The sequence below is a fragment of the Equus quagga genome, chromosome 7, assembly GCF_021613505.1.
Source record: "Equus quagga isolate Etosha38 chromosome 7, UCLA_HA_Equagga_1.0, whole genome shotgun sequence".
Classification (NCBI taxonomy): domain Eukaryota; kingdom Metazoa; phylum Chordata; class Mammalia; order Perissodactyla; family Equidae; genus Equus; species Equus quagga.
In genome coordinates, this window is record NC_060273.1 from 118,780,644 (window position 1) to 118,805,096 (window position 24,453).

Sequence of the window (24,453 nt, forward strand, 5' to 3'; positions counted from 1 at the left end):
ACCACGGGCACTGCTACTTTGGCATACTGAAACCAACATCACATGCACAGTGACTCCACCCAACTCTGAGACAAGTGTGCCAAATTCTTGGCCCCTCTTACTTGCTGACGACTACACTCTCCCTGACACCTTAAGCTCCTACATCCATGCCCTTCCACTGCACTCACTTTGATCAATCCCACAATCTGCTTTACACCCAGGTAGAAGTGAGGGGAGAAAAACTCTACCCTCTGGCACCCATTGGTATCACTACAAACGCAGTGACCAACCTCAGCTGGGCCTTCAATGCTACTTGACATTGTTTTTACTTGGCTTCCAAGTGACTGTTCTAGACTCCATCATTCTCCTCAACATCCCTGCTCAATGCCCAAACCCTTCACTCTCAGCAGATGCCCTTGATTACTGCTTAAGACAACGTATAAATAATGTATACCAAAATGGTCAACATCTTTAGAGTTTTCTAAGTTAAAAAAACTAGTTTTGATCTCTCTCTTATTTTCTGTGTTCAATTTGTCACCTATATGTTAATTCTACTACCTAATTATTTTTAAGGTACCATTCCTCCATGTTCCTGCCTCAATTTCAGCCCTCATCTTCTCTTAAGTGAACAATTATTGTGTAGTCTTCCTATTTCTTGATTTACCCTATTCTTTAATCTTTTACACTGTCTTCAATATTATGGTTCTAAAATCCTAAGTCTGATATTCTCTCTCTCTCTCTCTCTCTCTCTCTCTCTCTCTCACACACACACATACACACACACACACACTGCTTAGCTTATTCTATGTTCAACCTTTAAAGGTTGATGATCTCTCCAAACACACCATGTTACTCTTGCCTGACTGCTATTGTACATACTGTTTCCTCTTCCTGGACAACTCAGAAGGAAAGGTAAGTCTAGGGAGAGGAAGTACATGGCAGAAAACATACAGATTCATTCATTCATTCCATTCACTCATTATACCATAACCACTGAGCCTCTACCATGCACCAGACACTGTTCTAGCCCCTGGGAATACATCAGGCAACAAGACAGAAGAGGCCACTCCTTTTGTGCATCTTACACTTTTTTGAGTTCTCACTGGGCGTTTGAGGGCACAGATACGGGAACCAACATTCACAGCAGATAGATGATTCATACCTAAGACATCCTTGACATGCTGGTGATCTTGCAGAAAAATGGAAAGGAATGGGACTATGGGGAGCCCAAAGCTATGAACTATTTGATTTCATTGAACAACGTAGCTGAACATAGTTCAAGAGGGAAAAAACCAGGATACTTCTTAACTACACACACATGCACACACACACAAACACACACACACACACACACACAGAGTGGCCTCAGTGCAAACTACTTGAAGTAAAGAAATGATCCATTTCGCAGGTTTCTGAAGACATCAGAGACATTTATAAACGGCACAGAGGAACTGAACTGCTAATCATTGGTCTGAGATGGACATTAAGGAAGCAGGGTGAGGACTGGAGAAAGGGCCTCCTGAAAGGGCATTCAGACCTTTTCAGATGCTTTGCTGAAGCTCCTCGTTAAGAAAACCTCAATCCCCAGGACTCACTCATCAGGGTTAAAAGAAGAGCACAGTGTAAGGGGATGCTGGATCTGCACTTTAACCTCAAATCCTACCCTGGCAATGACCTGGGATGAAAGTCTGGGGCATTCTGGAGCCATGGGATTGGAAGTGGAAGTTTTATTACAGAGCATGTGGTTACAATCTACAATCTCGTCTGACCACACAGCATGCTGGCCAGTGGGAGCTGTGGAGTCAAGCAGGCCTGGGACTGAGGCCTCACCACAGACTAATCGTGTGACCCGTGGCAAGCTGTGTAAGATCCCTAGCCTCAGTTTCTACATCTGTAATAAAATAATAAAAGCTCTAACCCTAATCTTGACTAGCTACTTAAAATGATCTTTTGTAGGGATAAAAATACGTACAAATTTTAATAAGGATTGGGTTGAACCATATGAAATTTCTAGCATTATACTGTTTTTACCTACCCCAAAAAAGGCAGTTTGACATAATTCAATCTAACACAACATCAGGACTACAGCAGAGGTACGGTTGATAACAATTATTATTATTATTATTTTATTCCTCGATCTCTCTTATAACCCTTTTATATCTGGATTGAGTATCTCTTTGAACTTCATGTGTCTTGCGACCTAAGAACTAATATTAAAAGTTTTACATATCCAACCAACATTTTAATTAACCTGTCAGAGTTCATAAAGGGCCCCATAAATAAAAAGATGATTTAAATTATTATATCAGATTTTTAAGATGTAGTATTCAAAATGTCTCTGAATTTCAATATGACTAAATGAACACTGATGAGTACATTCATTAAGAGAATAACTAACAAACGTTATAGAGATTTATATAAACACTCTTAGTCAGACACATCCCATTAGATAACAGTCATTGCTTTTCAGATAACTTATATTACTCTGTGAGAATTGGGGGCAAATCCCAATTTCCAACCATGTTCTATTATCAGCCGTTGTAATGTTAAATCAAACAGAAATAAAATATTTTTAGGTCTTTGTACTATAATGATCCAAATTACCTTATGAATGTAATTTTAAAAACCATACCTTCTGAAGAATATTAGCAGATAATTACAAGATTAATTTCATAGCTAATAATGGACACAAACCACATTTTATTTTTTCCTTTTCCTTTGGCGTGCTTTCTGCCATGAAACTCCAGCCATGATACAACTAGTCTGAAGTTCAGCAACAAGCCTGAGAGCTGCCTCCAATGGACGAAACTGAACCAAAGCTCCAGGGGGAAGCACGAGTCACAGCACATCAAAACGTACCTAGGGGTTGCAATCATCTTCATTTTTATTTTCATTCAGAATGTATCTTCTACTCATTATTTAAATAAGAGTAAGCAATAAGACTTTTTTTGTTTTTAAAAGACCCTTCAAAACAAGAGGAATATATTGGTTATAGTTAAATTTATTTTTCTTGATGTAGTTGCTGTTTTCTCCAAATCATTAACTTCACTTGCCCATTAGGCACAATGCATTGATCCTATGTTCCTTAGTTACATCATCTAAATGTGAATTTGCATTGCCTATTACTTTGTACACTGTGAAGGAATACATATAAGGTCCTGCTATCATATTAAAAAACACTTACTTTTCACCAGGAGAGCCACAGGTAATATCAGTCAGCAGAGAAAAGGCAAACTTCTCAGTCACTTCAGTAAAGGGACTGAATCCTCTGGTGTCCTTGCGCTTTGGGTTAATAAGAGCACAAAGAATCTCATAGAAAAGATTTCGGCTTTCAATACTGAATGCTTGATTTTTTCCTTCAATAGTTATCTGGAAAAAAAATCCAAGTAGGAAAATAAATCTTCAAAAATAAACTTCTTAAATGATGTGTATGGTATAACGTGTTCTTTATGAACAGTTATTAACATTAACAAAATAAGGAGGAACCTATGAAGAATTTAAGAGAAATTGGTATCAAAATTATATTTCAAATATATTCATTTGCCCTTTAATAAACACCAATCATCATTTGTAAAGAAAAGACATAATCACCCAAATATTTTCTATTTAATAACTAGATAAAGCCCAAAATGATTGTATGGGTCACTTAATTTTAACTACAATAATTAACATCAGGAGTCAAAATTAATCTCACTTTTACACCTACCCAAGGAATCTTATTCTTTTGACCAACAACTAGGGAAATAAATATGACTATCTGTCCATAATAGAAATAAGATTATTCTTGATGATCTGTTTTTCAATGAACAGAAGCCACCACATATCACTAAATTTCTAAAACATCAAATGAGAAAATCCTTTTTCAACCAAGAGTAGTCAAGAGCTCCTGGTACTGTTGTCTTTATCGGTAAGTATGACCCTTAGGACTGGGTTGGTTGTTGTTTGAGGGACCAGAAGAGTAGGAGGAAAAATAGCCTCCATGATGATCTATTTTTTTCCTTGCTAGAATGACAAGGACCACATCTTTATTGTCTGACCAAGCATGGGTGTGAAGCCACTGACTTGCTATTCCACCAAACTCTTACACATCTGAGAAGTTCAAATTAATTCTCCAAAATCCAAATTAGTCATCGCTTTCTCCGTAGTTTCTACACTGTGTCTCACCTGCCAACACACATGATCGCTCTCTTTGTAATTTGCACATACTTTCATTAGTGAATTTATGACACCGTTGAAATGATTAGTCTGTTACTCCTACTAGTTGAGCTCATCGAGGAAGTGGCTCATGTTCCCCATATTTTTCTTATTGCTTTGTAATCTATACAGCGCCAAGCTGATAGCTGAACTAAAGATCAAAGTTTATAAGAGTAGCCATCTCAAAGACAGCAAGGAAGAAAGGAGAATAATCCACAAGGAAAAGATGATAAAAGGTATAGAACAAAAATTTAACAAAGTAAAAATTATAATGGAGACAGGGAACAGCCCACTGGATACTGAAATGATCAAACTGAATATGTTAAATGGAAAATAAACTCAAGAAATGCTCCCAGAACTCAGAGAAAATATAACAGACAAATAGGACAAATCCATAAGGTACAGTAAGCCTATTAAAGAGGAGGTAGAAGAAAAAAAACACGGTTCCTTAATAGGCTACACATATACTCCTGTCTAAAAATGCAGAGCTTGCTCTACACCAGAGAAAATTAGGAAAAGAAACACCACCAGATGTATCTGGGTGATTTTTCAATATTATTTCAAGAATTTTTTTAAAATCCTACCACAAACCAGACAGGAAAAAAAATTACTAACAGAGAAACAAAAATTCAGTTTGACATCAGACTTTTTTGCAAATAAAATGCCAGAAGCCAGCAGAGCAACACGTGCAGTTTCAAGAATTAAAGGCTGTGATCCAAGAATCCCAGAGCCACCCAACGTTTCATTCATATTCAAGGGCAATAGAATGCTTCTTTTAGTAAACACACAAAAAAACAAAACAAAAGGCCATTTATATAACCCTTGGCTTGCAGGGGCGCTGTTCTCAGCCTGTTACATTAACTTCTCTGCTTCTCACAACAATCCTGTGAGAGAGGAGCTAGTGCTATTTTGTTTTGTTTCCAGATAAGGAAACTGAGGCAGCAAAAGGATGACTGACTTGTCCCAGGGTACAGAGATGGTGAATGGCCATACACAGGAGGCACTCGTGACAGTTACCCTGGCCTGACTTGAAAGATCCTCCTACTTGCTTGTCCTGAAATAACACAAATTGACTCAGTTTATAGCCAAAATCAGTCAAAATTATCACAAGCTTGAATTACAAAGCCAGGCAGTAAAACAGAGAGCTAAGTTTAAATCACCGGTAGATGATTACAAAATAAATCACATGGGAAAAATAATTCTTGAAATACAAGGTATGCAATATCAAAAAGTATATGATCAAAAGAAATATTCTGGTTCTAAAAGGCCATTTTACACAAACAACAACAAAAAAGAACTCCCCACATTATCAAAATTGGTTTATGAAAAAATAGAAAACTTCAATCAACCACAAGAAAAAACTGAAAAGCTGTCAGGAGAGAAAACAAAAAGGAGAACTTTGGGAGCGGGGAGGGAGTCCACCAAACTTCACAAAACAAATTATTCCTGTGCTCTTTTCGAGTGTTCCAGAAGAGAAAATTAGAGGCAACGCCTCCTGACTCATGTTTTACAGAACTTCAATACCTGGAAACCAAAGCCAAATTAAATAAAAAATTTGCATACTAAATCCAGAAGTCTTGAAAGATTGATATCATTATTAAGGAAAACCAGTAGCTTTTTAAATAATTTCATTGCACCATGCCTAGGAAAATCAAGGGACAGAATATTATGTCAGAGTAAACTTGCCCAAACCCACAGCTGGATTTTATCCCCAAAATCTTTACAGTGAATCATTTAAAGCCATTCTTTTTAGCGCAATATTTGTTTCTTCTGAACATAACTAAGTCATTACTTCTAATGAGTGTAATAACAGTATCGAAGATTTACTGAGCTCTTACTATAAAGAAATATATAGAATAGAGCAGATTCTGTTTCAAAGAAGTTAGAATTCAGGAAAAAATAAAAATTACAAATATTAAACAATTATACTTAAAATATAAAATCTTTTTGAATGAAGTTCAATTCAGTACTTGGAAGTTCTATTCCGTACTCCTGAATTTGAGCTTATCTTAGAGTATATGCTAAGTACACATGGTACATATAAATGGTTGTCAGATAGAGAATAGGTGACTCTATTTGAATTTCGAATAAAAAACCAATAATCTTTTGATCTAAGTATGTCCAAAATTGTGCATGCAAATAAAAACATTTATTTTTTATTTGTGATATATTAAAAATAGACATATTCATTGTTTATCTGGAACTCAAAATTAACTGGGCATCCTGTATTTTACTTGTTAAAATTTCAACCCTACTATATGTGATAATCTCCATTTTCAGTGCCTGTTTCATTATTGTTTTATTCTCATTAATATAAATATGTCTAAAACATGAAAATTTTTTGCATTTTATAGATATGCCTGGTCCCTCTTAATGGCTATTATTTTTTCAAATTTGTTATTAGAAGTAATGCTGAAATAAACTATCTTGTTACTCATGTATTTGGACAAATGTTCCCCACACCCAATAGCTGGATTTTTTTTTTTCTTTCTTTCCCCAGTTTTATCACAATATGACTGACATAGAAACATTAGCTGTCTTTTGACTTTGCTTGTGGTATATGTGATGAGAAATTTTGTTTAAACTCTATGGGGTCAGGTTTATCAATTATTTCCTTTATGGCTTCTGGGTTTGTTTTATGCTTTAGAAAGAACTTCCCCACTTCAAACTTATATATTAAAAATGATTCATCCACATTTTCTGCTAGTACTTTAATGGTTTCAGTTTCACAGTTAAGTCTCTGATTAGAGATTTATTTTGGATTTAAGATAGAGATCCAGCTCTGTTTTTCTTTCAACTGGTTAAATCAGCTGTTTCAACACCATTTACAGAATAATAATTTTTGACCCATTCATCTGAAATGTCACCTTTATCATATAAGAACTTTTCATACGTGCTTGTGTTTATTTCTGCACTTTCTGTTCCATCTTATTGACCTGAATGTCTATGCCTGCACCAGTGCCACCCAGTTTTAATCACTGTAACTTCATAACATATTTTCACATCTGGTGGGGGGTGGGGTGGGGCCCCTCTCATTTTTCTTCTTTTTTAGAAAATTTCTGCCCATTCTCACATGTATTTTCTTTCAGGTGAATTATAGCATCATTTTGTTCAGGTAAAAAAAGAATCCAGAATAATTTACTGATATTTTGATAGGGATTATATTACATTTATAGGTTAATTTACGGAAAACTGTTGTCTGTGATACTGAGTCTTCCTGTTCCTGAACAAGGTACAGATTTCTATTTATTCAAATTTTTTTATGTTACTTAATAGAATTTTTCAGTTTTCTTTATATATTACATATATATTACATATCATATATTACATAAAACTATGTATGATTATTGAATAATAAGTCAGTTACTCAAATCACCAGATTTCAGTATTGACATCATAGAAAAATAGTATTTGGGAAGACAGTATACCATGACATTAAAAAAAATTTTTGTTAACAATAACACGATTTGAATGTAATCAGAGCAAAGGTGGCTTCAGTTGAAACATAAAAATCATTTTCTTTTAAGAATTCAAATTATGTTTTCTACTTGATTTTATAATATTCTATAACATTTAAAATATATTTTATTCCTCTAATAATTCCCAGGTTGTTTATTTCATATAAATTATTTTAATATATGAGAAAAATTGTACTGTTTGCTAATGGCTACTCAAAAAAAGTTAATTACATTTTTCCATAGGACCTTCTTTCATAATTCAGTTTCATTAATCATGACAGAAGCAATAAAAAACAATCAAGATGTACTATCTGATGACTCTAATTAAATAAGTGTTGAATTCTCAACCAATAACATGCAGCTCTCTGATATAACTTAGAGAGAGGTAGCAGAATTTCCTTACAGTTTTTCTAAATCATATGAAATGACGTTCTCTCTTCTAAAATGTAGTTTACTGTACATTCTTTCTCCTTTCTTGGCCAAAATCAACTTGTCATTGTCCTATGCCACTTTATCATTAGAAAATTCAAGTAACAATATTTCCCGGAGTGAATTCTTATCTCTAGAAGTTTCTCTGCATGATATAGCAGTCACTTCTCTTTGCTTTACAAGATAACTGGCAAGGCCTCCTCTTCTTGCTTGTGAACTTTACGATTTTCTTTTCTGCTCTTCAGTCGTATTTTAAGAGACAACATAAGAAGTAAAACAGACATGATAATCTAAACCCTCATTGTAAACATTTCAAGTATTTAAAGGTCACTGTGTAAGAAATACGATATTTATGAATTCATATGTACATACTCAAAACTTTTTATACTTGTATATAAATATGTCAATAAGAAATATCTTAATAAGAAAGCCCCAAATAAACCCCCACAAGTGTCTTTTCCTTTAGTAATAATTCTTTTTAGATATTTTCTTTCATTTACACTCATAGGATCTTCATCTCCATTTAATTTCCTCCTTTGCAGAAGTGTAAATAAATAAATAGTTGTAAAATAAAACCTGGTTGGTCTAAGCCCACACCAATTTGAATGCCTGAAATAATCAGGTCGTTCCTCAGTTCTCCTTTTCTGTAAAAGTTTTCAGAGCCCAGGAGGAGCAGGGAACAAGCAGAGGACAAGAGTTCCTGTTCTACGGCATTTAAACTGGAAAAACTAAGTAATCTCGTCCAAGTACTCTTTATGGAGTCAAAAAACTGAGAAACAATCTCAAAAGATATTCATGTAGTTTCTGGAGAAGTAGAAAGAGCCTGCAGCTTCTGACGTCTGGTGCCTCTTTTCAGACACTGGGCTGTTCTTCCTGCTGCAGGAGATTACTCATCAGTCTCTGAGTTTAAGACTGAGGTTTCCAAACAGGCCTCAGTCAGATGGAAGCAAAAGGACAGGGGCGGACATGATGCATTCCATTCTTATGTTTTTTTAACTCTATCTTAATTTCACGATAACTGACATTACAACCAAATGTGTTTTCTTTATTTCTTAAATTTATGAAATTTTACTCCACCAACTGCTGACACTTGCAAGGGCTTTTTACCTTGTCTATTAAATGCATCACGGCGCTGAGCTGTTCATCCGTGTTCTCTGTGGCCACTTTCATGCTGATGCTGTGGAGCACTCTGTTGAGAATGTCCCCATCCAGGGGCTGCTGTAGCTGATCTGCAAGTCCCCAAACAGCCTGCGAGTCCGCGTCAGAGACGAGAGTGATGTTAGCAGTCCCATACGCTTTATCAATTCTGGCACCACCTTTTGGGTCAGAAAGCACAATCTGGAAGCGTTTAGGAAATGGATTTAAAGACCCTGTGTCTGGCGTTAGGATGACATCCAATACGGTGTTTCTCTGGCCAGGTTCAAAGACCAACGTGCCTTCAGTTCTCACAAAATCTTTCCCAGAAATAGCTGGAGATATGAGAGTCCGCCCAACCGTTTCAGCACTCCTCAACTCCTAGAAATTAAGCAACACACTTAAGTGAAGCTGTAACACTTCTGATCTTGTCCTAAACTCATTCTTATTTCTTAAACAAATTCTATTTCCCTTAAACAAACTGATGGGACATAACAGCATTACTACTAAAACATGGGTTTCATACTTCTTCTAACCTCCTAAGATAAATTAAAGAGATAAACACACATTATACAGTGATAGGGTTAGGAAAGACAAATGTCTTAGAATAGATCAAGAAAGAGAATTAGAAAAGAAACATTGCAGAATTTCTCCAATTGCGAATGCACTAAAAACTGTGCTTTAAATAACAGATGCTGCAAAATATAAGTATGGAGGAAAAAAGAGAATGTTTACATTGCATTTTCACATAGACATTTTAGGGAGATGGAGTTTGGAGGAGTAAAGAGAAGGCAGAGGGGAGAAAGGAGAAAGCAGAAGAAGTTGGTCTTTTGTTTACACTTAGATATGAAAATACCCTGAGGGATAAGGTCCTGGGCATAGATATCTCTGAGTTTCTCCAAGTTATGGTTATTAAACTTTTCTGTAAAGTATGAAAACATAGTTAAGGAGGAACCAAAGTAACGTGTATGTATTTACCTCGGAGCCAACAAATATTAAACTCCTGGTGCCTGCCAGGTGCCATACTGTGGATGCAAATGTGAACAACAGAATACTTGTACCCATGGGACCTATTGTAGCAGAAGATATAGACAGTATACACGTCACAGAATTAACAAATAATTTTCCATGAAGATGAATTCTATGAACAAAAATAAGACTAGGTAGAGAATGCAGGGTGATGGTAAGGATACTATTTTAGATAAGGTTGGTCATGGAAGCTCTTGATGTGATACTTGAGCAGAGACCTAAGGGACATAAGGGAACAGGCCACATAAGGATCTGGGAAGAACTATTCTAGGCAGAGGGAACAGTGATTACAAAGACCCTGAGGTGGGAACCATCTTGGAATGTCAGAGGAAAAACCAGAAGGCCAGCTTGATAGGAAGAAGGATGAAAATACACGAAGTTGACATCAAAGAAGTGGACGAGGCTCAGATCACATAGGTCCATTATACAAAGTGTGGCAGGAAGACACTGGAGGATTCCAACAGGAGAGTGACACATTTTATTTCATATTTTTCATGAGTATTCTGGCTCTCGTGTACAGTTAGGCTACATCAGGGGATGAGCGTGGAGGCAGGGAAAAGAGATAGGAGTTTTTTGCATTAGTTCATGCAAAAGCAACGGTAGTTTGGAGAAGGGTCGTATGAGTAGAAAGAGTGAGAAGTTCTCAGACTGAGAATATATTTTGAATGTAGAGTCAGTAGGACTTTCTGGTTATTTCAATGTTGGGTGTAGAGGAAGAGAAGAACTGAGAATAATGCCTAGCTGTTTGCCTGGATAAATGGTGGAAAATTGGGGGAAATATTGTTAGGGGAGAAATCAAGTTATTTATTACACATATTAAGCCTGAGATGCCTTTCAGACATTCAAATGAGGATGTCAAGTAGGAGCAATCGAATATATGAGTCTGGATCAGGGGTGGTAAAGAAGCTAGTGATAAAAATTGAGGAGTTCTCATTTGACAGACGATAAGTGAAGAAACAGGTCTGGATGGTCTAGCCTAGAGAGTGAGTCTTGGTAGACCTCAATATTTATTGATCAGGAAGACCAACATAGGTAACAGGAAGGAGCTGCCAGTGAGGTCAGGGTTAAGAGTAGGAAAGTGTGGTATTCCAGAAGCCCAAAAGAGAAGAGCAAGCATTCAGAAGGAGGAAGTGACCAACTGTGTCAAAGAATGAAAATCAATGAAGAGAAAGGCTTTCAAGAGCACTTGCAGCACAATGGTAGAAATGGTTTCCTTCCTTGCTGAAGGACACAACTCAGAAGTCTTCTTGCTTTGGAATAGACAAATTAAAGTACCCATTAGAATACTACATAACGATGAAAGTGAAAAAATTAGACATACACACATCAACGCGAGTATTTCTCAAAAACATATTGTTGATCACACCATAAAACAATACAATTGGAAGAATCTCATTTGCATCATTTCCAAAACAGGTAAACCTAAATAGCATGAGAAGAGTGGCAAAACTATAAATAAAAGCAAGGGAAAATTCAACATGAAAGTCAGGATAGACGTTATCTACAAGACAGGGAGAGTCAAGGAAAAAAGCAGAATGGCATCCGAGAAGAGTTCGTGGCGGCTAGTTCTAAGATCCTGGTGAAGGTAGGTTTCTCAGGTAGGTGGTGGTGATTTCATCACTGTAAACTGCATCTATACACTCTGTCCACTGTTTTCCGGTAGGATTTATTTTACAATTCTAACATTTAAAGGAAAAAGAACAATGAAAATGTTCTTGTGTTTACAAAACATACAATAAGCACAAATAAGAAGCACTATGCAATTTAAAAGTAACGACGAAAATCAATATAGAAATAGCCTTTGAATAGAAGAGGCAACGTGAAAATAAAAAGGAAAGCCATGTTCCTTCTTGAACTGTGTGCTGTGGGCTAGAACACACATACAAATGAAAGTGCTTGGAATTGGTTTTCAAATTTGGCTCAGCTATTGGCCTATTTAATTTAAAGATAACTGAAACGAGTGACACTTTTATTACCTCAAACCTTTATATCCTTTAACTTTATATCACAAATATACAGATCTAAGGGAATTTAAGCTAAGACTACAGTATTCATGTACGTGAGAACACAGGCGCACCAAAGGGTATGTATGCTACAGCTACTGTTTTAACTATATTATTCAAATCTATTTAAAGTAAACTGAAAATCAATATCATTGTAACAGAATAGCAACTTGGTCCATAATTATTTTCTCACCCTTGCCAGCTGCTGGAAAAATAGAATTATATGTCTTTGTCTTCTAGTAATATGCCTAACATTCAGAGAGAGAAAATGCAGGGGCAATGAAGGAATAGGAAAATAAAATCATATGAGAGAGGTGAAATTTTAATTTCTAATTTTTTTAATTAAACTTTTTATTTTGAGATAATTGTAGATTCATGTGCAGTTATAAGAAATAATGAAGAGAGATCTCCTACACCTTTACACAATAACCCTCTTTGGTGACATCTTGCATAACTATAATATATCACAACCAGAACATTGACATTGATACAATACTATGCTACAGCCAGGATATTGACATTGACACAGTCACAATACAGAACATTTCCATCACCACATGGATCTTTTTTTTTTTTTTTAAGTGAAGAAGATTTGCCCTGAGCTAATATCTGTGCCAATCTTCCTCTACTTTGTATGTGGGTTGCCTCCTCAGCATGGCTGACAAGTAGTGTAGGTCCGTGCCTGGGATTCAAACCCATGAACTCAGGCCACCAAAGCAGAGTGCACCAAACTTAATCACTAAGCCATGGGGCAGGCCCCCATGTTGATTTTTTTTTTTTTTTTTGAGGAAGATTAGCCCTGTGCTAACATCCGCCACCAATCTTCCTCTTTTTGCTGAGGAAGATTGGCCCTGAGCTAACATCCATGCCCATCTTCCTCTATCCTATATGTGTGATGCCTGCTACAGCATGGCTTGATAAGCAGTGCATAGGTCCATGCCCGGGATCTGAACAAGTGAACCCTGGGCAGCTGAAGCAGAGCATGTGAACCCAATTGCTATGCCACTGGGCTGGCCCCTCATGTTGATTTTTATAGTGTAATAAAAATGCTATGAGTTACATGCTAGTGATAGCATGTGTTTTGCAAGGAATCATTTATAAAGAATTAGAAAGAAGTGAGGCCAGCCTGGTGGTGCAACGGTTAAGTTCGCACGTTCCACTTCAGCAGCCTGGGGTTCGCCAGTTTGGATCCTGGGTGCAGACCTGTGCACCGCTTGTTGAGCCATGCTGTGGCAGGCATCCCACATAAAACAGAGGAAGATGGGCATGGATGTTAGCTCAGGGCCAGTCTTCCTCAGGAAAAAGAGGAGGACTGGCAGTAAATGTTTGCTCAAGGCTAATCTTACTCAAAACAAAACAAAACAAAAAAACAAGAATTAGAATATAATAAAGATATTGGCATTCAGATTCTTGTTTTGGCAACTTCAATTCCCCTCTCATCTGAGTGTATGAACTAGTTTAAAATGTGACTAAAATCACTTTGTCATCTGTTCTTCATCTCCAATCCCCCTTCTTTCACTCTACAAAGTAGTGAGCCTATGATGATATATATTTCAAGGCAGAAGAGGAGGAATAAAGCACATATTTTTTCTCATTTCTCTGCCTCTCCTAAATGCTCAAAAGAAAAAATACTAAAATCTCCCCACTATGAATCAAAATATTTCTTTTCATGTTCAAACCACTTCAAGGCTGTTTAGAATGGAGTTTATGTCTAGTGTCTCATATAATAATGAGTTTCATCTTCTAGTTTGCCATGCTGTGGCCTCTGTCATAAAGACAAGCTTTTCTGCCTGAGAAGCTTCCTTGATAGCTGACCACCCACAGCTCTTGTCCGAACCTCGCAAACCAGTCACGTGACTGCTCCAGCAAATTGGCTGCAGGTATGTGCATTTTACGCACAGAATGTTCTCTCTGTTTGAACCACCCCACAGTGACACAGCCAAGCACATAGTAAACAGCATCTTGTAAACAAAACAAAACAAAACAAAACAAAACCTTTGAAACCTTGAGGCCTATGGAGTTACCAGGTTTGGATTCTTGAAGCTGGGGAGATGGCAGCACCATCCAGAATGGTAGTTTTCAAATTGTAGGTTTTTGGAGTTGTATGAGTGAAGGGGAAATAAAAGAGAGGACTGAGGTGGGCAAGCCCCAGTCCCCACAACTGTGCTTCAAGCAGAGTAGACACACACTTTTGTTTTAACATATTAGAGTTTTGCTGCTAAAACACAGTTTAAAACATAATGCTGGAAAGGTGCCTGGTGTTGTGTGGACCAACCCCAGATTTTGTCATTTAGTGTTACATAGCACTGCTCTTCTGAGTCCCTGGACACCCACCTGCTCCCTCTCTTTCATCCTATGTCACCTAATAGGATGGATGTGAAAAGTGGCAGTGAGACCTCATGGACTCATGGATTTAAAGAAACATAAAGATCAGTTCGTGTTTGAAGTGCTGGAGAAGGAGATTTTCAACTAGTTCAGATAGAAACCATAACGAAGACCCTTATTTTTTGTTTCTGGTCTTATACAGCTACATTCTAAAGAAATTTTAGCTCTCTAGAGATTTTATCGATTTATGTAAGACACTTTGCATTGTCTAATCAACTTTGTCAAAAGAAAGAAAAAAAGAAAAGACTATCATTTTAAAACATGATCTAAGTGAAAAAACTGAATTGTTTCAAGGATAAAGCTTAATGTAATAAACATAACATGAAGTATGATGGTATCATCAGAAAATAATGTATCAATTATTGCCTGTTTCATAACACATGCTATAGTTAAAGAAGAACACCTTAATGTGTGTTAATCTATATTCCATGCTCACCTGGGTACTGAAGTTAACAGTCATCATTAGTCCTGTCCCGGAATCTCTAGCCACCTGCAAACTGACTAAAGTGGCCTTCTTATGAGCCACTGGCAGCCGAGAACCCACAGAAAAATACATGAGGCTCTGAGGTTCATCACTCTGTAAGAATTTAACCTGTGCAAATCTGGCACTATCGTTTATTGCTGCTCCAGCAGTTACTTCATATAGTTCCACAAAAAAATGCATTTCAACTTGAGGTCTCTGACAATAAGAAAAAGGAAAAAAAAGGATGGTTACTAACATATTTCTATTCTTAGAGAATTCTGATATTAAGAAACAGTATTATTCATATACATAATTATAGAAATAAATATACATCTAGAGATACATTCTGTATTACAAAATTAAATTCTTCTGTTAGATTGCCATGAGATTTATTTTTTGGTCTTTCTTTAAGAAACATCTTTATTCTCTCTGGGTGAGCGTCTTACTAGAAAATCAATGTCAGGAGACAAGCTATGTGTACTTCAAGAAGCAAAAGGATAAATAAAATATATTCATACAATGAAATACTATTTAGGAGCTAAAAGGAATATATCAATATTTTTCAAGACGGATAGATATGAAAACATAATAATGAGTGAAAAAGTGAAGTTGCATAATGATATGTATAGCATGATACAATAGAGTTAAAAATCACATAAAGCATATTACAAACAGTTGGTGGCTATTTATTTATTTAAAGACTAAAAAAGAAAACAAACACCAAAGTTGGCTCAGGTGGAGGGAGCGGATTGGGGATAGGGCAGGGTGTGGAGTTGGAGAAGGACACTGGGGATAGGAGAAAAAAGGAGCTTCCACTTTGTAAGGTTTTATTTTTAAAGGGTTTTATATAACTATGACCTAATATTGATAACAGTCAATTCCGTAATTTTATATATTTTTTCAAAATTTCCCAAAATTCAGTGGCAAATAAGTCTAAATTTAGTCTTCTGGTTATAGTTTGCTCATATTTCACCTCAGTTCTTTCTCAACAATCTCAAATAATTTATTTTCTAAAGCCTGGAGTCAACTTTATAATATACTGTCAATCACCTATTTTTACTTATTCGCTCTTACACAATAATCTAAAAATCTTAGCAGTATTGTCAGCTTCCTGGCATAACTCAAAGAAGTTTAGCTGATGTATTTTTCAACTGCACATGTCATTGTCTAATTTGATACAATGCATCATTTTTATCTATCAGCACGGGCCTTATTTATCATTTGTTGTGTGATCATTTTAATAAGGAGCATTCTGTCAGGAAACAATACAACAAACTCTTCAGTATTACCCAAGAATAAGTGGTATCTTAGTCACACAGTAAATAAACTTCATCTCCTTTTGTTGTCTGAAGAAGTATGTTTAGCTTTCCTATGGCACACATCATTCTTTACTTTTGCTGATCAACTGTCAGTAAACATTAAAATATGGAGATCACTTACTCTTCTCACTTCTGAGAAACTCAATTTGGTAAATACAATAAACTAAAACACTAGGAAAGTATGAGTAACTATACTGAAGAACTATTATTTCCTAATGGCCACGTGAGCTTGAATTCACAATAGCTTCTTTTTAACTGAGGGTTTCAGCATACTGCATTCCAACAGGGACTCTTGTCTTTGTTTTCCAGTAAAATATTTCTTCTCATTGTGATGATGATTAGAACATTACTTATCACCACTTAGAGTCAAAAGAATATGTTATGATCTGAGTAAGGAACCGTCTAAAATTAAACAATGTACAGATGGGTGCCAACACATAATTAGGCTAGAGACAAAAGGAATCTTCCAGTCTTACAAAGAAATACTCTATTCAAACAATATGCCTGAAGTATATTGGGAAACCAAAACTGACAGATCATATCTGAACTTCTCTAGACTTAAATATGACTGGAGTCCTCACGAGAACCCATTTCATATGTAACTGCCAGCAAGTTCCTTTCCTAGTTAAGTCAGAAGCATTCCAGGAGGATCTTTTGCCTAACTAATGTAAAATGACTTTCTGGGCTCAGAGCCACTCAGAAACAGACCAAGTAATAATGAAACAATATCTTACTTACTTAAATATTTTTTCAAAATATTTGCAACAAATATCTAAACAATCTGTTTAGTTTAAAAAGATTTTGTGGGTTAAGAGTGTGCTTCCTAAGTTAAGTATTTTCTTTACACATTTTGCTAATGAAGAACCATAAAACAAAACAGCAGAGAGAGGGGAAACAGACTGAAATTCAAAAGATGAGTTCTAATCTTGGCCCAGTCATTGACTAGGGAACGTTATTTAAATTCTTCATAACCTGAAAATGAAAGAGTTGAATAACTGTAGAGAGGAAAATTGGAGATATGATGGAGTAGAAAAACTTTAAGTTGAGGGTCAGGAGATTGGGTGGAGCTTAGGAGAAACCACCATGAATCAGTGGTATAATTCTACTGATGAACGTGTTGTTTGCAGTATCTGCAACTCCCCTATCACTGGTGTTGATGCAGCTACTACTCAAGTCACTGAATTGCCACAGGCTCCATTCCCATCCATTCTGAATAACAGTAATACCAGCCATCTCTTATGAAGGGTCAACTCTTTGCCAAGAACTGTGCAAAGAACCTCTGATCATTATCTCATTTAATCTAATAGTCCTATAACTAACCCCATCAAACCCGAGAGGTTCAGGAAGGTGAAGCAACTTGTCCAATGTCACCCAGCTAATCAGTGGAAGAGCTAAGATTTGAACCCAGGTCTTCTATCATCAGAGGCCAAACTCTTAGCCACCCCCCAGAATAAGTTCAGTATCCTTGAAGCTTTTCCTTTGATAAAAAATGAAGAGATAGTTCTTAGGTCAAAAGTCAAGGAATAGCTGTGCTATTCTGCTGGGATATCCAAATAATTTCTCATAGCCCACCACAGAAGAACATGGCCCCAGAACCAGTCTCATTTATATCTTTAGGTATCAGTTTATCAGACATAAACGGAAGAATCTGAACCGGATGATCACTAACTTTCTTTCTAGTCATAAAATGTAAGATGTTAAAGTGTATATTAGACGCTCAGAGTAGTTTTTTAAAAAAATATATTTTTTCATTCTTCTCAGAATAGAATCTTCCTTCTTCCCTCATTTTTAATTTCCTCTTACTGAAACTGGAATGTGTATTACTCTTACCTATACCTTGCCCTTTAACAGCTCCCCAGCTGAGAGCGAAATGCCTTGAAAATTAGCTGCTTCTCAGGATGCAGAAGAAAACTCAACTCTATTATTGGAGCATAACATTAGAAAGAGAAATAACAGGTGAGACCAAATTTTTTCTCCAGCCTGACTGAAATTACTCGGATATGGGCTCAGTGGCATTTCCCTAGTTAGGAAAAACGATATACGCACAGTTAGCATCCTAGGTACTGCCTACTACATTCTCTTACCACTTAATTATACTATCTTTAGTTTCCAGGAATTCTTTTCGTGTTCTCCTGCAAGGAGGGCAAGCTCGAAGGAGGCAGTCTCTTCTCCTACCCACATTCTGACTTTCCTTTTTTCCTTCCTTGCAGTGTGTCCAACACCACCCCTGCTTGGCTCTTCTCCTTTCTCTCTCCCTCCTGCAGGTAGGGACCCCTTCAAACAGACCCCTTCAAAGAACTTTATCTTTCAGGATCTTCACCTACTGTACCTGGCTGCTGCCACCAACAAGGTATTTCCACTCTGTGAAAATTGTTTTCATCTCTAAATACAAACAAGTCTTACTTGTCAAGAACCAAGTCAGCAAAAGATTGATAAAGACATTCATGCAAATAGCAATATAGAGATTGGACTGATTTTGATCTCAGAAGAATTTCTTACGATTATAAGGTTAACATCTATTATATGAAATAAATGTTATAAGTCTAATGAGATCTGTCCAAGGTTCTAATTCACCCAAAATCCCATTTGAGATAAAATGCACAATAGAATTTTTAATAACCAACACATATTTATAGAGGTTAGTGGGAGGGATGCAAAGATGAATAAAACCATGTTCAAGCAGCTGAGAGTCCAATAGTCAAGATAAAATATGTATAATAAGTTGTGACCCCGAATATGAGTGACAACTTCTGTAAGAAAGGTATAGATGAAGTCTTCGTAAATTTACAGAATTAAGAATTCGAACTGAAGATATCATGGGAGGCATTATGGAGGAAGTGGCATTTTGATGAGTCATTAAGGGACGGTTAGGAAATGGGGATTTGTGGGGGTCAAGGAAGACATAAAACTATTTGAACAAATTTATATTTAAAAAGATTTAAATGCTTTCAAGTAGAATTACATGATCAAATATTTCGAATACTGAAATTTCAATTCCTCCTTTTCAATGTGACAGGAAGTATTAGTATCTGTTGAAACTCCCACTCATGAAAAGTAAAATACAATAATATATGTTAAATTAGAAAAAATCAAGAGGAATTCAATATTTTACAAAACATATTTTCTACCTCTGTCACTACCTTGGTGGCTCACAGCAGCGGCACTTCTGCCTGCCATCAGCTCTCAGGCACATCTCCAGGACACAGATTTAGATCTAAAATTCTTTTTTTTTTTTTTTTTTTGAGGAAGATTGGCCCTGAGCTAACATCTGTTGCTGACCTTCCTCTTTTTGCTGGAAGAAGATTGCTGCTGAGCTAACATCTGTGCCAATCTTCCTCTATTTTATGTGGGGTGTGGCTTGATGAGCAGTGCTAGGTTGGAGCCTGGGATCCAAACGTGTGAACCCTGGGCTGCCAAAGCACAGCATGTGAACTTAACCACTATGCCATCAGGCCAGCCCCTTAAACTCTTTCTGATCAAAGAAATCAAGTCCTTGGACAGAAGTTGATTGTATGTCTTAGATCAGGAAAACTCAGGATGGCTCTGGAGCACATGTTATTGGTAAAAGCAAATACGCTTCCAGGGCTTTTAAAAGCAATACGAAAAGACAAAAACCAGCTTAACAGGACTTTTAGTGGCCATAACATGAATATTTGAGTAGCAAAAAAAAAATAACTTAATAAGAAACTAAAATTAACTGAATTTGCACCTATAATGGTATTTAAAGAAGAATAATTACTGTAGTGTATAAAAAAGTGGTTACAATGCAAAATAAGTGAGTATAATACTGTATACTTAATATTTTATTAATTTTAACGTAGAAGAGTGTTCTATCAAGACATTTGTGTCTTTTACTAAGTATGTGTTCACCTACTAAAGAATAATAAACATTCTTATCTCTGTATGCAAGTAGGAAGGGGTTAATAAATAAAAATTGTTAGACAATTACTCCTAGAAAAATTAAGAATTGTACCAAAAATAGGAATAATTATTAGTAACTGTGAAACACATACAAATGAAGATGAAAGCATGTCAGAAGTTGAAGAGTGCTGGTACCACACAGGAGTTGACAGATTATGCAGTTGTATGTTTGTTCCAATGTGACAGAACAGATGAGCCAAAGAGATGCCCTGAGAACACAGATTCGTTATCTCATCTCTCAGGAGACGAAGCCTCTAGACCGCCCTTCCAAATATAACTAGATATTAACAAGGCAGACAGATACTTCCAATACCTCTAACAGACCAGCTCCATGACCCATAATGATAGGGCAATTGCTAATGTAAAGTTGGCAGTGCAAAATCTAAAGAACAAAGCATTCTGGGGAAAACACATCATGTTGAAAAAATAAACCTGTAAGGCATGGACTTAGAAAACATATTGGTCTAACAAGTGAAGTCATACAATGGATCCCAACCAGATGACCGGTGATTCTCGTGTGAAATAGATTTGGACAAGAACCACGGTCCACGGTCCCAACCAAGAACAAAGAGGTGACAATCAAGGGCATGTAACCTTAGGGGATCCGAGGCAAGTGTTCCTTCTCTGTTGGAACTAGTAAAATTATTACAATTCCAGGAAGGTATGAACATATGTATTACTTTAACCTTAGAGAATATCACCATAAGTGTTACAGTGATCCTCAGAAAATGAAAAAACAATTAGAGAAAAAATGGAAAAAAGATTAAACCTGCAGGTTGTTATTTCATAACAGGTTCAAGTATACCTATTTATTTATTTATTTTTAAAGATTGGCACCTGAGCTAACATCTGTTGCCAATCTTTTTTTTCTTTTTCTTCTCCCCAAAGCCCCCCAGTACATAGCTGTATATTCTAGCTGTAGGTCCTTCTGATTGTGCTGTGTGGAACATTGCCCCAGTGTGGCCTGATGAGAGGTGCCATGTCTGTGCCCAGAATCCAAACTGGCGAAACCCTCGGCCACCAAAGTGGAGCAGGTGAACCCAACACAGGGCTGGTCCCTACTTATGTTTTAAAATAATTGCATTTGTGCATGCTTTTTCTGCTGTTTAAAGTGTTTGACATATACTAAGAAATCATACTTTTGAACATTCTTGATACTTTTGAACATTCATAATATTGTGGCTACTTTTTGTATTAAATATTAGAATTTAATAAATGAAGTAATAGGTAAAGAACAAGTAAGTACTACTGAGTGCTTCACAGGCGTTAAAACATCACAGAATAGTCATTAAAAAAAACCACACACGATTACTAAATGACTAAAACTCTGTTAGGTCATCAGGGACCAATACCATTTGAATAATGTAGATTCCTTTGGAAAGAGTGGGACATGCCTGTTTCCTGGGTGCCAAGTGCAACATGAACTAATAGAAACTTATCCAAAAGCTCACCCCAGTATGGCCTCTGTGCCTCTTTGGTAGGTCAAAACTGAACTCTCTAACTATATATGAACAGAGAACGAGAGAACTGTCTGTTTAACGGATGAAATCTATGAATACAATATGATCAAATCTACGGATATGATAAAAGTGAAACACTAAACATGCAGAGTAATCAGAAATACTAATCCAGCTGAAAATGACTCAAGGGATCATTTACACAATGAGCGGCTGGGCCAGGAGGAATCTTGGAAATGACAAGAAAAAGAAATGGGAAAAACTGATGAGATTTTTTTAAATTGAGATACAACTGACATATAACATTGTATTAGTTTTAGGTGTACAATTGATGAGCTTATTTTCAAAAATTCATAATGTGATAAATTCTGAGTCTGAGGTCCGTTGTACAACAAAGAGATTTAGACATTCTGGCGAGGTGAGACACAGGGAATCTCCACATGAACAAGGTGTAAGTTTCAATAAGGTGGCTTTAAAATGACTAATTCTAAAGAAATATAATTAGAAGTTGACAATACTGTGTCTCAGCACGTCTTACCTTCCCCGCTTTGAGCTCAATGGTGATAAAGCATTTTGTTTGACCTGCTGTACAGATCGTGGTCCCTGACACAGACAGGAGTTCATCCACCAGGTTCACGCCATCTTTCTGGAGGACAGCGGATGTTTTGTTAAATGTGACTCGCCAAAAGACCTTGACATCCTCAAAGGCCCTAGGAACAAAGCAAAACCCATGCAAATGCAGTAACAGGGTGCATCATCCCCGTGTCTAATGCAGAATGTATTACTACTGCCTAAGCTCCTCATCCCGAGTACAGCACTTACTTTACCACTGAGAATGCTGAAAATGACCAATTCTCCTCATTATAGATAACAAATTAAGGCCAGAGTTGATGTGGCATTCTTTGACCAAGTTCTATTCAATATTGAATCAAAAAGTATCTAGAATGTGAAAACGAAAAATATTTTTCTGCCTACTATGCCTTCTATGTGCAGAAATATGAAAACAAAATTATAGAGAACTCCTGCCTTCAAATGAATCTTCCTTGTTTGTCTTTTAACAAGAATTCTTCTAAAGGAAAAACACCACTGCTAAAAATGGTTGTTATTATAAAAATAAAGGGCAAGAGATGACCTACATTTTCAGAGAATATTTAGGCCCCTAATGGAAAAGTTGGTATATATACATGTCTATGTGTGTACACCACGTGCATGTACGTAATAAGCACTCAGAAGATGTGTACTGTAAGTACTAGGCTGCGAGCAAAATGTTGGTCTCTAAGTCTCTCTAACAGTAAATGGTTACGTATACGGAGTGAACACAGAACAGTAAATACAATAAACTGACGACTTCCGTAACCTAACATCTGTATGGTAATTTATGAAGTACAAAATGTTCAAGGTTTTGATCAAAAGCCAAGTGCGTTAAATCACAAATTAAGAACTAGAGCCTTGGAACTCTGACATACCACATTCCACACTGCCTTTTTCTATCAACATTTCATCCTGCCTTTACCATTTTATGGACTCAAATTAGAGCCTGTATAGAGACACAGCATGTTACATCTTCCACATATGTATGAACATACCTGTCTGGCTGCCTTGTGACAATAAGATGCAGTCTTCTGGGGTCAGCTCCTTCACCCAGCTCCAGTCCACTCTGGGACTCCTCGCTAAATCCTAGGATGCCATTGTGGAGATCACTTCCTGAAAAAAATGGAGGGTGATGATACACTTAAGACTACAAAAGATCTTTAATGCTCCACTAATCTTTCCCGATCAGATGGTCTAAAAGTAAGAAATGCACAAGCGAGTAGGGGGAGCTACAATTTTTCAAGCTCTTTACTACAAATAGACTAGAATCAAAACAATAACATCAAGGTGGCTAACACTTTGAGAACAAAAGACCAGAAGAGAAACAGAGAAAACATCAGATTCACTCCCCACGCCGACACACGTGCTCATCTCTCTCTGATGAGACTCTACTTTATATCTGATGATCCTTGACACTTTATACGTGTTTACTGTTTAAGTCAGTATATCCCCATAGAAGGTAAATTCTACCAGAGCCACAACTGTTCTATTGAGTGCTGTGTCCTCAGTACCAACAACAGCAGGAAGCATGTTGTAAATGTTTAAGAAATATTTATTGAATAAATGAACTCCACTTAACCAATTTACCTTCCTACAAGAGCCCTGACCAAAAGATCATTTATGTTACACGTTCGGTTATTTGTCCCTGAGAAAAATGGAATTAAGGAACGCCTGAATATCTGAGTAAAAGAAACTCCTCTGAGCAACACTTGAAGTTACAGGCACCATCATACTAAAAAAATTGTGTTTAAACTGGAACAAATCTAGGGTTCACACTACACTGAAACAGTCGCTCCAAATCCTCACCAGCACAGAAGCTAGCTTCTCAGACTAGAGGAACCCAGTGCCCAGTTCCTGCTACTTTCTATTTCTCAGTGGCCCAGTTTTGCAAAGTGATCCTAAAAGCCACGATCCCAAAGCAATCAGCCTTAAAGACCACTTTCACTCATCATCCTGAAACCTGACTCCTGAGGTGAGAAACAGAAAACCACTCAACTATCCAAAAGGAGAGCTAGCAGTCACCAGCCCCAGGTCTATTTTGCAGGTCTGAAGCGTGAGTAAACATAGAGCCTGTTCATCACATGGCATGCA

General features: G+C 36.7%; 1 protein-coding gene and 1 long non-coding RNA gene across 2 annotated transcripts in view; one reads left to right on the plus strand and one right to left on the minus strand.

Moving 5' to 3' along the window:
• ADGRV1 (adhesion G protein-coupled receptor V1) overlaps nt 1-24,453 on the minus strand; it is a 456,854-nt gene that overhangs the window by 278,381 nt on the left and 154,020 nt on the right. The window contains exons 68-72 of the mRNA XM_046668226.1: nt 23,358-23,475; nt 22,310-22,481; nt 15,048-15,290; nt 9,168-9,575; nt 3,164-3,348 (exon numbers count right to left, since the gene is read on the minus strand). Of these exons, the coding sequence (XP_046524182.1) occupies nt 3,164-3,348; nt 9,168-9,575; nt 15,048-15,290; nt 22,310-22,481; nt 23,358-23,475 (1,126 nt within the window). The remainder of the gene's footprint in view (nt 1-3,163; nt 3,349-9,167; nt 9,576-15,047; nt 15,291-22,309; nt 22,482-23,357; nt 23,476-24,453) is intronic.
• LOC124242848 (uncharacterized) lies at nt 13,972-22,469 on the plus strand. The gene is made up of 3 exons (XR_006889525.1): nt 13,972-14,106; nt 18,245-18,349; nt 22,365-22,469. It is a non-coding gene; the product is annotated as an uncharacterized LOC124242848 (long non-coding RNA).